General features: G+C 43.2%; 1 protein-coding gene across 1 annotated transcript; it reads left to right on the top strand.

The window, feature by feature from the left end:
• Window positions 1-7,404: 7,404 nt before the first annotated feature.
• On the top strand, window positions 7,405-14,068 carry LOC134662728 (uncharacterized). The gene is made up of 3 exons (XM_063518998.1): window positions 7,405-7,802; window positions 8,476-8,635; window positions 9,020-14,068. The coding sequence occupies exons 1-3, from the start codon at window positions 7,405-7,407 to the stop codon at window positions 14,066-14,068; spliced, it is 5,607 nt and encodes a 1,868-aa protein (XP_063375068.1).
• The last annotated feature ends 250 nt before the right edge of the window (window positions 14,069-14,318 follow it).

Genomic DNA, 14,318 nt, shown 5'->3' with positions numbered 1-14,318 from the left:
CGGGTCTTTTTTTGCAAAACTCGACTACGTCTCGTTTTGTAACTTCGACCCTTGAATTTTAAGAACCCTTATTATATCACTGTTGCATAAACTACTATTAATTACCCTTATATACCTATGTATAATATTATTATGTTGCCACGCCCTTGTAGGGTCCATGCTGTACCTAATCTAAGTTAACACCTGTAATACCATATGGATTGCGATTAAATGATTATGATTATGATTCTTATTTCAGTCAGTCTCGGTACAAAAAGTTGAGGTTGACTGAAGTAGCATGACAAATACGAACTTTTCCGAGAAAATACGATGGAAAACAATTAATGCAGAATGTAGTACATCTCTATGGAGCGGATATTGATATAGGATTACATTACCTAGCGCTGTCCCGCTCAGCGCTGAATAGCGTCATCCAATCACTACATAGTATAAAACAAAGTCGCTTCCCGCTGTCTGTCTGTCTGTATGTATGATCAGCAGGCCTCGGAGTTTTTTTAGCACGGTAAGACTAAGGAGAGCTATGGAGTCTTTGTTAACATTAAAATTAAGTTCATACTCATACTCATCCTCATTAATTAAGTACAAGTAAATTATGTACAGCTCTAGACCTAATAAATATCAGCGATCATCACAATAACGAAATACGTAACTATATATTCATGACATAATGTGACATCTGATTTACTCATACACATATTTAGGTAAAGAGGTTTAATCATAAGTGGCCTATCACTTAAAAAAGTACTTAAGACATGCAACCTATGATTATAAACATTGGTAATACGTATTCGACATATTAAAACGATATTCCATAGATATTAAAACTGTTTATTATTCATTAAGGTTGATATAGAGCTACAATATTTTAGAATAGTTATGCGTTACTCTTCCTTACGTCTACAAAACAGTTCGTTCACACATAATGGGCAGTATAAACGTCGTAAGTCGCATTCATGGGCATCATTTTCAAGACACCAATATCAATATCTTAACAGTAATTATAGTAGAGACAAACCAAAGAAAGTCTGCAGCGCAATAATTTGACATCGAATTAAAAAACTACATATGGCAATGTTTTTTAAGCAGTCAGTAAACGTCATGCACTATGGTATCTGTTTGTCAAAATCGTTTAAATATTCATTGTGTTTTGTGATGAACGGAATAAACATGGTGAAACCTTACAAAACCGGCGTGCGGGAGTTACTTTTCCGCATGACGAATAATTTTACACTTGTAAAAAGTCAGCACGAGGCGATTCAAGCTGAAAAACGACAATGTTTACAAAATTTGGAGTTGATGACTGGTAAGTGGAATGAAACATCTTAATACTTCACCATATGTACCTACTTAGATAATATAATATTGGTTTAGACTAAGGTTTCACAGCAAATTGAACACACCTAATAGGTATAGGCATACTTATGAATTTCCTCTAACATTTCGAGAAACTCATTGGTACTAGCCGGGTTTTGAGCTCGAACCCACAACCTCCATTCTTATGCTCACGGCATGGGTACCTACTAGTTAAAGCTAAAATTAATTTTTAATATATGTTTATTGTTTTAATGGTTTATTTCGTTTTTCCGAAAACTTCAGTTCGCAAATTGCGGGCAATTTCTCTGTCAATCTAATTACGCCTTAATGGGAGTAAAAGAGAAAGATGCTCGCATATTGAGAACTTCGGTGTTCGCGGTAGGCCCTCTGTGCCTATTTACCGCCGTCGCGGATATTACAAAAGCTTATTAATTTTGATGAAGCCAAATGTCACATTCTCCCAATATTATTTATCAATATTAGTATATGTCTACATATTAATAGTGACATCTATTGTTGGAATGAAATTTATTTTACCATAAAAATTAAGCTGTGCATACAGCTTAATTTTTTCATAGACGGTAAATATGGTAGAAATTTCACAAGTATCAAGACTATTTAATCCATTTTCTGTGGTGTTGTCGCATACTGATTTTTAAAAACTACTTTTAATCTAGCGCTGCAGACTTTCTTTGGTTTATCTATAATACATTTGGAAAACGGGTAGAGACAAACCAAAGAAAGTCTGCAGCGCAATAATTTGACATCGAATTAAAAAACTACATATGGCAATGTTTTTTAAGCAGTCAGTAAACGTCATGCACTATGGTATGTGTTTGTCAAAATCGTTTAAATATTCATTGTGTTTTGTGATGAACGGAATAAACATAGTGAAACCTTACAAAACCGGCGTGCGGGAGTTACTTTTCCGCATGACGAATAATTTTACACTTGTAAAAAGTCAGCACGAGGCGATTCAAGCTGAAAAACGACAATGTTTACAAAATTTGGAGTTGATGACGGGTAAGTGGAATTAAACATCTTAATACTTCACCATATGTACCTACTTAGATAATATAATATTGGTTTAGACTAAGGTTTCACAGCAAATTGAACACACCTAATAGGTATAGGCATACTTATGAATTTCCTCTAACATTTCGAGAAACTCATTGGTACTAGCCGGGTTTTGAGCTCGAACCCACAACCTCCATGCTTATGCTCACGGCCCACGGCATGGGTACCTACTAGTTAAAGCTAAAATGAATTTTTAATATATGTTTATTGTTTTAATGGTTTATTTCGTTTTTCCGAAAACTTTAGTTCGCAAATTGCGGGCAATTTCTCTGTCAATCTAATTACGCCTTAATGGGAGTAAAAGAGAAAGATGCTCGCATATTGAGAACTTCGGTGTTCGCGGTAGGCCCTCTGTACCTATTTACCGCCGTCGCGGATATTACAAAAGCTTATTAATTTTGATGAAGCCAAATGTCACATTCTCCCAATATTATTTATCAATATTAGTATATGTCTACATATTAATAGTGACATCTATTGTTGGAATGAAATTTATTTTACCATAAAAATTAAGCTGTGCATACAGCTTAATTTTTTCATAGACGGTAAATATGGTAGAAATTTCACAAGTATCAAGACTATTTAATCCATTTTCTGTGGTGTTGTCGCATACTGATTTTTAAAAACTACTTTTAATCTAGCGCTGCAGACTTTCTTTGGTTTGTCTCTATGTAGGTACGTTAAGTACTTAAATAAAATATTGGAGCGATGACACTGCAATATGGGTAATATAATAATATTAACATACACATATACATATTATATTATTGGGCATCATTTTCAAGACACCAATATCCTTATCTTAACAGTAATTATAGTATGTAGGTACGTTAAGTACTTAAATAAAATATTGGAGCGATGACACTGCAATATGGGTAATATAATAATATTAACATACACATATACATATTATTACTTTTTTATAATATAACATTTAATTAAATATATGTAAACAGAATTAATTACATATAAGTAGTCTAAGTATTTATAAAACGATTCGGACGAACTTAATTAATGAGGATGAGTATGAGTATGAATTTAATTTTAATGTTAACAAAGACTCCATAGCTCTCCTTAGTCTTACCGTGCTAAAAAAACTCCGAGGCCTGTACATAATATTAATGAGTATTGTTTATAGTTTGTCAAAGGACTGTCTCATTTCAAACATAGACAAAGAGAATCATACTATCTTTGTCTTACACTATTACTAGCACCCAAAAGAAAAGGACGAGTATAGTTTCCAGGTTCTTACTGACTGACAAATTCGTTTGACCAACTAGGCCTATATTAGAATTATTGGAAAAGAACAGTTTAACAGAAACTACACAGTGTCACACTAAAAATTTAGTTTTAAGTACCATCTTTTGCACTTGCGTAAAAGAAAAACAAACACTTATCATCACCATATATTTATACCAATAAAACAGCTTAATAGTCCTATATGAGTTACATTTCTGTTAATTCTCCATAAGAAACAATTATATAACAAACTCACCCAATACAAAGCGCACATCTCAACCACCAATCGATTCTATGAATCCAAACATCTCCATAGAAACGTACCTCACTCGCATCCTTGATATTCCTCAGAACAGAACCAGGTCAATTACTCCGTAAATAGCCAAATACTAAGTACACTCAAAGGTTAAACGTATGTAAACTTCGCTATTAGACGACCGACTGCTTGGCGGTTGGCGGGAAATGCCCATATGCGTTCGGATTTAAAAATAAACCGCGTGGGGGATTCGAAAATCGAATCCATTTATAAATTTCGAGCGTTAGAGAACGAACTTTTAAATGCGTAAACGAATACAGACCTTAACAGATTGTATTTAAGCTTTAACTTTAAATAGCTAGGTTTGGGAGGGAGTCTGTTTTTAATTGCTAGATTGTTATTTATGTTATATGTAATTGAATGTTGGACGGTTTGTCTGATGTAAAGTGGAGCGATAAGAATGTAGAGTGCAATAGAACAAGACTGATATGATCAGATCTCTAAAACTATATAACGGATTTTGATGCGGTTTTTTTAATAGATAGAGTGATTCAAGAAGAAGGTTTATGTATAATTTGTTAACCCGTGCGAAGCCGGGGGAGTCGCTAGTGTATTATTAAAATCCGAGAAACCAGCTTTATTCTCGTTTCAGCCTATTTTTCGCTTCGCCGCAATCGAGTAAATTCTCAAAGAAAAGGTACAGGAATACTGGCGATTATGCGACAAGGAAATTCGTTACAAGGAAAGATTTAGCGATAAAGATCTGAGGAATTTTCCGGACCAAGAATAGAACTGTGTACTGTGTAGCGGGCGTAGAGTTGTTAAGTGTGCGTGAACCTTTCAAAATACAAAATTATTTATTTATTTGTCCAACATAGGTTAAGGGTGTTACAGTTCAGTCAGTTTCACTATGTGGCGCCTTACGGCATAACTTTACCTACTCATTTTCGCTTTTTAGGGTTCCGTACCCGAAGGGTAAAAAACGGGTCCCTATTACTAATACTCCACTGTCTGTCTGTCTGTCTGTCATCAGGCTGTATCTCATGACCCGTGATAGCTAGACAGTTGATTCAGATGATGTAGGTATTTCTGTTGCCGCTATAACAACAAATACTAAAAACAATAGATAATGGTAAGGAACCTGTAGTGCGCGAGTCCGACTCGCACTTAGCCGGTTTTTTATATACTTTCTTGCGTTTTTCTCTTTCGAAGGAATGTTTACAGTCTTCGATTCCTTTTCGACTTTAATCTTGCTTAACAGTAGGTATTTCGCTTTATAACATGAACAGAAACTATCATATGTCCTTGAAACTCAAACAATTTTCATAGCATTCGATAAAACATCGGTTCACTGGTTTAAGCTGGGGTTTAAGCGTAAAGTTCCTTTCAAAATGTTTTTTTTTAGACTTTGACACACTATCAAAGCAATCCAATATTTTCCCCATTTACGTATATCTCAGGACGGGCCTTATTGGCATTAAAAATGGTACTAATAGTTCAGCGGTGTCACTCACGAATTCGAGCCAATCGTGCAGTCTAACGTAAGTATAGTTGCGTTGCGACCAATCGCGCGCGTGATGCGAACTCATCAACCAATCGCGTTGTAGCGGTGTCAAACCGCTGTACTGGCCCCATTCATGCCCTATTCTTATTGCCCGTAAGGCCAGTCCTGAGATATACATCAATGATTTTCCCTCAGCTACATTTCCACCTTTCTATTCTCAAGCAAAACCCCCGTTAGAAAAGCGGTTTGACGTGCAAAGTGAATGTGTTTCCCACAGTACATACACTGACAACCGGGATATCAATATCTCTCTCACCCTACCTACGACCACGCGAGTGTGAATGAGAACTTATGAGACCTATCATCAGTTTGGTTTGCGTCAGCGTATATTCAGCCAATAGAAACGAGTAAGGCGCAAAATTGTGCAAATAAATATATTTGATGTGTTAAAATGTCTTTTGCTGTTTATAGATATGCCTTTACTATAAATTACAAAAGCGTAAGGTGTAAATCGTATACATCCTTTGATGTGTTTGCATTTTGAATTTGATTTCAGGGTAAGCACCCTAAGCTAAGCTTGGCTAATATATGGAAGAGTGATAGCGAGAGGTTACCGTATCATAGAGACCATTTAATTAGTTACCTATTTCAAAATAAAAACTAGATTATCACAAGTAGTTTCTTTAAAATTAATCTCCAATAATAATCTCGTAATATTGTACTTGACATGTAACAATTGTTATTAATAAACAAATTTCATTTCATTTCATTTCCAATGTTCGCGAGCGCCATTGTTTGAGTTAAAACCAAAGAGTTATTAATATTGGAAGAGGTACTTGTTACGGACACCCAGCTAACTCTAGTACTTACCTAATAAGTTTATATTATTATATAGAATCGTATGTCTAGTTTATATTTAAGTATTAGGTTCAGAATAGGGCATTAAATAAGTTTATAACTCAAGGTAATAGCGCGCGCGATGCGCTGTCGCTTGTCCCGGTGGACGATTCGTCCTTGGCGCGAAGAAAGAGAGAGCGCCATACTAGCGGTATGTTGCTGTCACCTTCTTCAATAAATAAGGCTTTAATTAATATAAAAATGTTATACATTTATGTGGAATAACATATTTAATGCCCTAACTGTGAGAACTTTCAAATATATTGTAAATTATAAGAGTTATTAACAAAAATATTTTTCCCCAATATGGGATCAAATCAAAATTGCATTCTTATGTTCGACGCGCCGCTCGCGCAGGCAGTGCGTCTTCACCGGTTCGCATAGCGATACGTATTCATTTCGAGGTTTTTCTTTCGGGAACGTTCTGGAAGCTATAGTGTATTATTCTAGATTTCTAGTGTTTTCTCATTTGTATTTTATCAGACTTAAATGCGGTATAAAATTATAGACTGTGTTTGTAAAAGTAACATTTTAATGACCATTATAGACAGTGTAAATTCGAATTGTGTTTCCGTTGACTTTCCAATTAGTGTCCCTGAGCATAGGCTAGGTCTTCGTGGGTGCACTAGCTTTGCAGCCGGTAAAAGTATCAAGAGGTCGATTACTGAAGAGCACTCAACTGCAGACTATCGAAGAGGTTTAGGTTCGCATGTAGGCCTACGGGGCTCCGGCCCACGACTATCGCCTACATTGCGTGGTCCTTCCTCGTCGGATCAAGACCTGCAGCTTCAGGAGGAGTGCCCCACGAATAGCGTCGTGCAAGACATGGTCGCCGAAGTGAAAAGTGTCCGCGAGTGCTTAAATTTGAACAGTAAATTCAGTGCGGTCGAATCACGCGTAATATAGGCTAGGAGGCATTGTTATTACTACGTAGCGTCGTAGTGATTTTTAGGTTTACGTCGTGTTCGTTTCGCGAGGAGGTTATAAACAGTTATAAAGCGCGTGGACATTATTTCGTCGCGATCGATATTTAGGCTCGGTCCGGTTTAAAGGCGGTTAATGTGTATTAGATGATTGACTTTTCGTGATATTATTAAAAATGGACAAAATATTAGGTATGACTACGCGATCGAAGTCAAGTAAGCGTAACGCGGAGGAGAGTCAACAGGATCCCGAGCAGGGAGACCGCAACGTACAGGAGGTTCCAGAGGCCGTCGGCGGAGCTACATTGCAGCCGGCAGAAGTCCAGGCGATCATCAAGACCGCCGCTACGTATTCACCGAGATCACTTTCATTCAAATTAAAGAAGACTGGTGCTATACCGAAGGTTCGTAAGGTTGCGGTACGGCAACCGCGAAAGAAGAAGGTCCCAGCGGGCGGCGAAGCATCTTTTCCCGCGCATCCCACCGGCGAGGCGACCGACGGCCGAGACGGGAGCAACACGCCGTCGTTACACTCGCATCGGTCGAGCTCTAAGCGTGCGGAAATAGATCAAATTAAAGCGTTGTTAGACTTGTTAGCAAATCGGGCCGCGGAAGACGAACGACTATTGAATAGACTCGAACAGGGCTAATCTTTACTTTATGGACCGTCGATTTGGAGGGAGTGTTGGGTATGGGGGGGTAGAGGGTGCAAAGGCCTACCCCCCAGTCCAACCCCCATGGCGCGGAACCCCATGGTTATGGAGATATCCATGGTTAAAGTTTGTATGAAATTACTATGAAATAAAGGAGTAATGTCATAGCAGATGTCGAAAGGTGCTGTTTTGTGTTCATTTATATTACCTTTTATACCACACCACCATCCTCAAGGTCACCAAAATCTCAAGGTCACGAAATTTATGGTCACCAAAATCTCAAGGTCACCAAATTTTTTATCCCCAGAATCTCAAGGTCACCAGAATCTCAAGGTCGCCGAAATCTTTGGTCACCAGAATCTCAAGGTCACTAAAAACCGAATCAGAGCACCCCACTATCCACGTGGGCTTGTCTGTCCTACCCCTAGAGAGCAATTCCAAAAACGGAGGCGCGGAGGGAGGGCAGCCCTCGCCCGCCGTGACGGAGCGCGGGAACGAGCGAGGCGAGCGGCTGAGGCTGGTCGCCGAAGGCGACCAGTAAGCCGAAGCTGCGGAGCCGAGTGCAGTGAGCGTGCTTTGTCACGCGAGGGCGGAAGGGCTGCTCTTCCGCAGCGCCGGAGCTACCCCCAGATCCAACAGCTTCACCGCTGAGGTCGAAGGCTCGCGGAGTAGCCCCGAGGTCAGCGAGCGACCGAGACCAAATAGCGAAGCGCAGGAGGGGGAGGTGGCGAGCGTAGCGAGCCGGCGACGTCCACAAGCGAGCTATGGTCTCGTCAGCTCGCGACCTCAGGGGCGACGAAGCGGGCCTTCGGGCGAAGCGCGCCCCCCCTCACCCCTCACCCCCTCCCCCTTCAAATTTTGCTGTAATCCCTTATTTCATAGTAATTCCATACAAACTTTAACCATGGATATCTCCATAACCATGGGGTTCCGCGCCATGGGGGTTGGACTGGGGGGTAGCCCTCTCCCCTCCCTCCCCCCTCCACCCCTCCCCACCCCAAAAATCGACGGTCCATAAAGTAAAGATTAACCCCGGTACGAACACTACGAACGAGACGTAGGGCCGTCGCGTTCAGAAGCTTTGAAAACTGTCGGTGTAGTTCGTAATCAACCGCGAGTGCAATATCATAGGGACTTTGACCTTGCGCCCCGTCAGAGTGAGCGCGAGGACACGTCTGCCTATGCCCGCGAGCCACAGCCGGCTCCGCCGAGGCAGCAGGCGGCCTACACGTCTACACCACGAGTGAAGATAGAGCAGCAGGAGCGAGGAATGAACGACACGGCGTTCATGAGCGACGCTGCTGCAGCATTTCAAGCCCTCGCCGATCAACTAAAGGATCTTAAACGCCCTAAGCCGCCTAAACAGGTATACGAGCTCCCATATTTTAGCGGCGACACGAGCGAGTGGCAGATATTCTTCAAGGCATACGAGGAAACAACAAAAAGGTACGAATTCAGTGACTATGAAAATATGGCGCGTCTACGTAATTCATTACGAGGGGAGGCGCGCGCCTGTGTACATCACTTGTTGGCTACGGCGTCAGAGCCCGACTTAATTATTAGAATACTACAGAAAAACTTCGGGCGAAACGACCTAATTATAGATAGAGCTTTAGAAGAATTGCGGAGATTGCCGAACGTCGGAACGAGCGCCCTTAATTTAAATCATTTCGCTACAAAGGTGGCAAACATTGTAAGTACTCTAATACACGTGGACAAGAAGAACTACGGAGATAACCCGCTCCTTATCAGAGAGGTAACTGAAAGGCTAAGCCCACATCTGAGGTCAAAATGGTGCTCGTACGCAGCTCAAAACATGAGTAAAGGCAAAACTGAGCTAACGCTCTTATCAAAGTTTCTAATCGAGGAAAGCGACGTAGAGCTGCAGTTTAGTCACGTGAAGTCTAGTTTCAGGAGGCCTACTGTACAGCGCGAGCAGCCGCCGCGACAATACGCGCCGCCACGAGAGACTCCGGCGCCGCGACACGATTACAAGTACAGTAGAAATTATAATAATAAGGTTCAAACTCAGTCACTGACGCACAAGCCCCCCGAGAAAAGCTATAACATAACAGAGGTAAAATCAGTAGAAGTTTGTTTGTGCTGCGGCGGAGTACACAGAATTAGTGTTTGCAAGAAAATGCAAGGTATGTCTATAGGAGAACGCCTACAGTGGGCACAGGGAAATCAAGTATGTTTTAAATGCCTAGAAAGGAGACACAGCCGTGAGCAATGCCAGGCGAAGGGCTGCGGCGTAACCGGCTGTCGCTATGTCCATCACAAGCTGCTTCATAGTAATGAAACAACGTCGCGAACGGCGGGATACCAAGCACCGCCCCCACCTCGCCCTTGTCCCTCTCGCACAGAGCCGAGCACAGAGGCGTGCGGTACGACTGATAGCGAGCAGACAACGGCAACGACGGTAGTTAACGCTACATCGGATGAGGAGCAAAGTACAGCGGTACTGTTAAAGGTAATTCCGATAACTGTGGAGGGCCCGCTGAAGAGGGTCAACACATACGCCCTTTTAGACGACGGCAGCTCGATTTCACTGGCAGAACAATCATTAATGGAAGAAGTCGGCATCACAGGTCCACAGATTCCCCTGAATGTGAATGGCGTTTTAGATATGAAGTCGGGGAATCAATTTAGTCGCCGTGTTAAAGCAAAGGTCAGAGGTCGTAATCTGCCAGCCTACGAGGTCACGTTTAAAACAGTAGAGTATCTCGGACTACGTAAACAAACAATCCGTGATGACGTTATGAACTGCAAGCATATTGTTGATTTTAAAAAGGATGCCTGTTATGACGGCACAGTGAGGCCAAGACTATTAATAGGGTCTGATCATTGGTATTTAACTATTCCAGAGGAGGTGCGAGTGGGTGAGAAGGACGAGCCCGCTTTAGTACGCTGTCGTCTCGGATGGGTGGTCTACGGAACTACACCTGCCCACTTCATGCGACTACTCGCTGAAGAAGAAGAATACTCAGCACTGCACTGCCATGAGGAGGAGGTCGAGCTGCACGACTTAGTAAAGTCGCATTTCGAGATGGATTCACTAGGTATAAAAAATTTAAATAAAAGTAACCCGGCAGAGCAACGAGCGGTCGAGATCTTCAACCAAACCTGTAAGAAAATTGAATCAAATAGGTACGAGGTCGGTCAGCTGTGGCGCAAGGACGACACAACGATGCCACCAAGCTACACCAATGCAATAAGGAGGCTTCATTCAACCGAGAGAAAAATGAAACGAGACCAGGACTACTCGGAGGCATATAAGGCTCAAATAAAAAATCTGGTAGACAAGGGTTATGCCGAAAAGGTCAACGAACGCCAGACGGAGAGTGATTTGACCTTTTATTTACCACATTTTGGAGTGACTAACGTCAATAAACCAGGCAAGTTAAGGCTAGTTTTTGATGCTGCGGCAAAGGTTAATGGTCAAAGTTTGAACGACCACATTTTAGAGGGCCCCGATCTACTACAGTCTTTACCAGGAATATTATACAGGTTTAGAGAAGGGCAATACGCAGTCGTCGCAGACATCGCCGAAATGTTCCTGCAAGTAAGGATACGTAAGGAGGATCAGCCGAGTCAGTTATTTTTATGGAGGGAGAATAATAAGAGCGTTCCTGAGGTTTATAAGATGAATAGTATGATTTTCGGAGCAGCTTCGAGCCCGTTTTTGGCACATTGCGTGCGAAATAAGAATGCACTAGATAACGCAAAAGAATTCCTTGTTGAATTAGCTGTTGAGGAAATAACTACTAACCATTACATGGATGATTTTGTAGCAAGTTTTAAAAATGAATCTGCTTTGGTTTCCAGCTCCCTGCAAGTAGCCGAGTGCCACGAGCGTGGCGGCTTCCAGCTTCGCGGGTGGTGCTCGAACAGCGAGCTACTCCGCAAGCAGATACCAGCGGAGCTACAAACAGAAACACCCGCGAAGCTGGGTAACAAGGAAAGTAAAATATTAGGATTATTTTGGAACCCTCAAACTGGCGAACTCGGCTTTAATACGAAATTATTAAGAGTACCTCAGGAGGTCAAGGATCAACTTAGAGCCCCGACGAAGAGAGAAATGCTCTCAGCTGTCATGTCCATATATGACCCATTAGGCTTATTAGCGCATTATACTATATCACCGAAATGTGTATTACAGAAAATTTGGAGTAAGAAAATCGAGTGGGACCAGCCGCTGCCACCGGAGGATGTAGAAGCCTTCAACGCGTGGCTGAGGGCGATGGACTCCGTCACAGCCTTAAGAATACCCCGGTGCTACTTTGCAGTGGACACGAAGTCGACGAAACAGCTGCATATTTTTATGGACGCAAGTACTCAGGCCTACGCGTGCGTCGCATACTGGAGATATGAGGTAGAGTCAGATTATGTAATTACTCTAATCGGCGGACGGAGCAAGGTGTCCCCGACGAAGCAGCTGAGCGTCCCGAGGCTCGAATTACAGGCAGCTCTTATAGGCTCAAGGTTAAAGGAGACTATACTGAAACATCATCGTTTCGACGTTGAAAAGGTCTGTATGTGGACTGACAGCTCAACGGTTCTGCATTGGGTGCGAAACGGCGCTAAACGCTACTCGATGTACGTGGCAAACAGGCTAGGCGAGATAGCAGAGCTCACTCGAACCCATCAGTGGAGATGGGTACCAACCAAAGTTAACCCGGCAGACGTGGCTAGTCGACCGGACATGAAGCGTCAGGTACATGCGCATAGCCTTTGGTATGAGGGACCAGACTTTTTGAGGCAGCCGGAGTCTGAATGGCCTCAAGAACGTCCGGTAGAGGGCGACACTCGCCCTGTAGAGCCCGAAGGGCTAGAGGAGGTTTGCTGCGCTACACAAGTGGCGCCATCTATAAATAAGGTCCCCATACCCGACCCAGACAGATTTTCTAACTATGACAGGCTCTTAAATGCAACAGCAAGGATATTCCAGTTTATTGAACGCTTAAAAAATAAAGCTTATGTTGCATTCCAGTTACACCATCTGAAGAAAGCAGAGCACCTACTGTTCCAGTATTCGCAGAAGCAAGCCTTCCCCGACGAGCTACTAAGGCTGTCACGAGGGGAGCCTATACCGCCGAGCAGCCGGCTCTACGGCCTGGACCCGGTGCTAGAGGAGGATGGACTGCTGAGGATGCGTGGACGCATCAACGCCGCACCGGTCCAGGGGCTGAACAAAAGGCCTATCATACTGGATGGCAAAATTAAGGTCATATTTTTACTTATATTACGAGCACATCGGCGGAGTCATCACGCGAACAACGAACGCGTAATCAACGATCTAAGGCAACTGTACTGGATCCTACATCTAAGGCCGTCAGTGCGCCGAGTAGCGTACGCATGCATGATGTGTAAAATTAGGAAGGCTAAACCCGAGGTCCCTGCGATGGGTGATCTACCATCAGCACGAATTACACCATATCAAAGGCCGTTTACCCACTCAGCAGTAGATTTGTTTGGGCCATTACACATTACAATAGGAAGGAGGCACGAAAAGAGATGGGTGGCCCTATTTACATGTTTAACCACAAGAGCTGTGCATTTAGAAGTTATTTCATCGCTTTCAGCGGACAGTGCTATCATGGCGTTGCGGCGGTTCGCAGCGCGAAGAGGATGGCCGGCAGTCATCTACAGTGACAACGGCACGAACTTCCGGGCGGCCGACATCGAGCTACGCCGAGCCTTCGAGGAGTGGCTACCGCAGCTCGAGGAATACGGGCTGCAACACGGGCTGCGCTGGCGATTCATACCACCCGGCGCGCCGAACCAAGGAGGAGCATGGGAGCGGCTTGTACGCTCTGTCAAGACAGCACTTACAACTACACTACACGAGAGGGCGCCGAAGGAGGAAACGCTTCGAACTTTGCTGGCGGAGGTCGAAAATACAGTCAACGCGCGACCTCTCACTCACGTGTCAGTCGACCCGAAAGACGAGGAGGCACTCACACCAGCTCACTTTCTTCTCGGAGGTTCCACGGGCCTACCCATAACCGGTCAGTGCGAGGAGGCAGATCGGCGAACCTGGCGCGCCACACTAGCGCTCGCCGACCATTTCTGGCGAAGGTGGCTACGCGAGTATTTGCCCCTACTCGCCCCACGACAGTCGCCGACCAACCAAGCGAGACCACACGCTACCACGGAACGTGTGGCCCAGAGGCATCATCACAGCGGTATACCCTGGACCTGATGGAGGGGTCCGGATGGCGGACGTCTCAACCAAGGGCGGAGTGTTCCGGCGTCCCACTACCAAGCTGGCTGTCCTCCCTGTACGGACAGGCTGACCACGGCGCGACTACGTGTTCAGCGAGGGGAGAATGTTACGGACACCCAGCTAACTCTAGTACTTACCTAATAAGTTTATATTATTATATAGAATCGTATGTCTAGTTTATATTTAAGTATTAGGTTCAGAATAGGGCATTAAATAAGTTTATAAC

This window comes from Cydia amplana, chromosome 3, assembly GCF_948474715.1.
Source record: "Cydia amplana chromosome 3, ilCydAmpl1.1, whole genome shotgun sequence".
NCBI classification, from domain to species: Eukaryota; Metazoa; Arthropoda; class Insecta; order Lepidoptera; family Tortricidae; genus Cydia; species Cydia amplana.
Note: the sequence above shows the minus strand (reverse complement) of the source record. Positions and strands in the feature narration are given on the sequence as shown.

Bases quoted from the DNA above. Each gene is read 5' to 3' on its own strand.
- LOC134662728 (XM_063518998.1), top strand. From the start codon at position 7,405: ATGACTACGCGATCGAAGTCAAGTAAGCGTAACGCGGAGGAGAGTCAA. The intron at 7,803-8,475 runs GTTAGCAAATCG...GCTCTTCCGCAG, and splicing joins ATTAAAGCGTTGTTAGACTT to CGCCGGAGCTACCCCCAGAT. The intron at 8,636-9,019 runs GTCAGCTCGCGA...GCGCCCCGTCAG, and splicing joins CACAAGCGAGCTATGGTCTC to AGTGAGCGCGAGGACACGTC.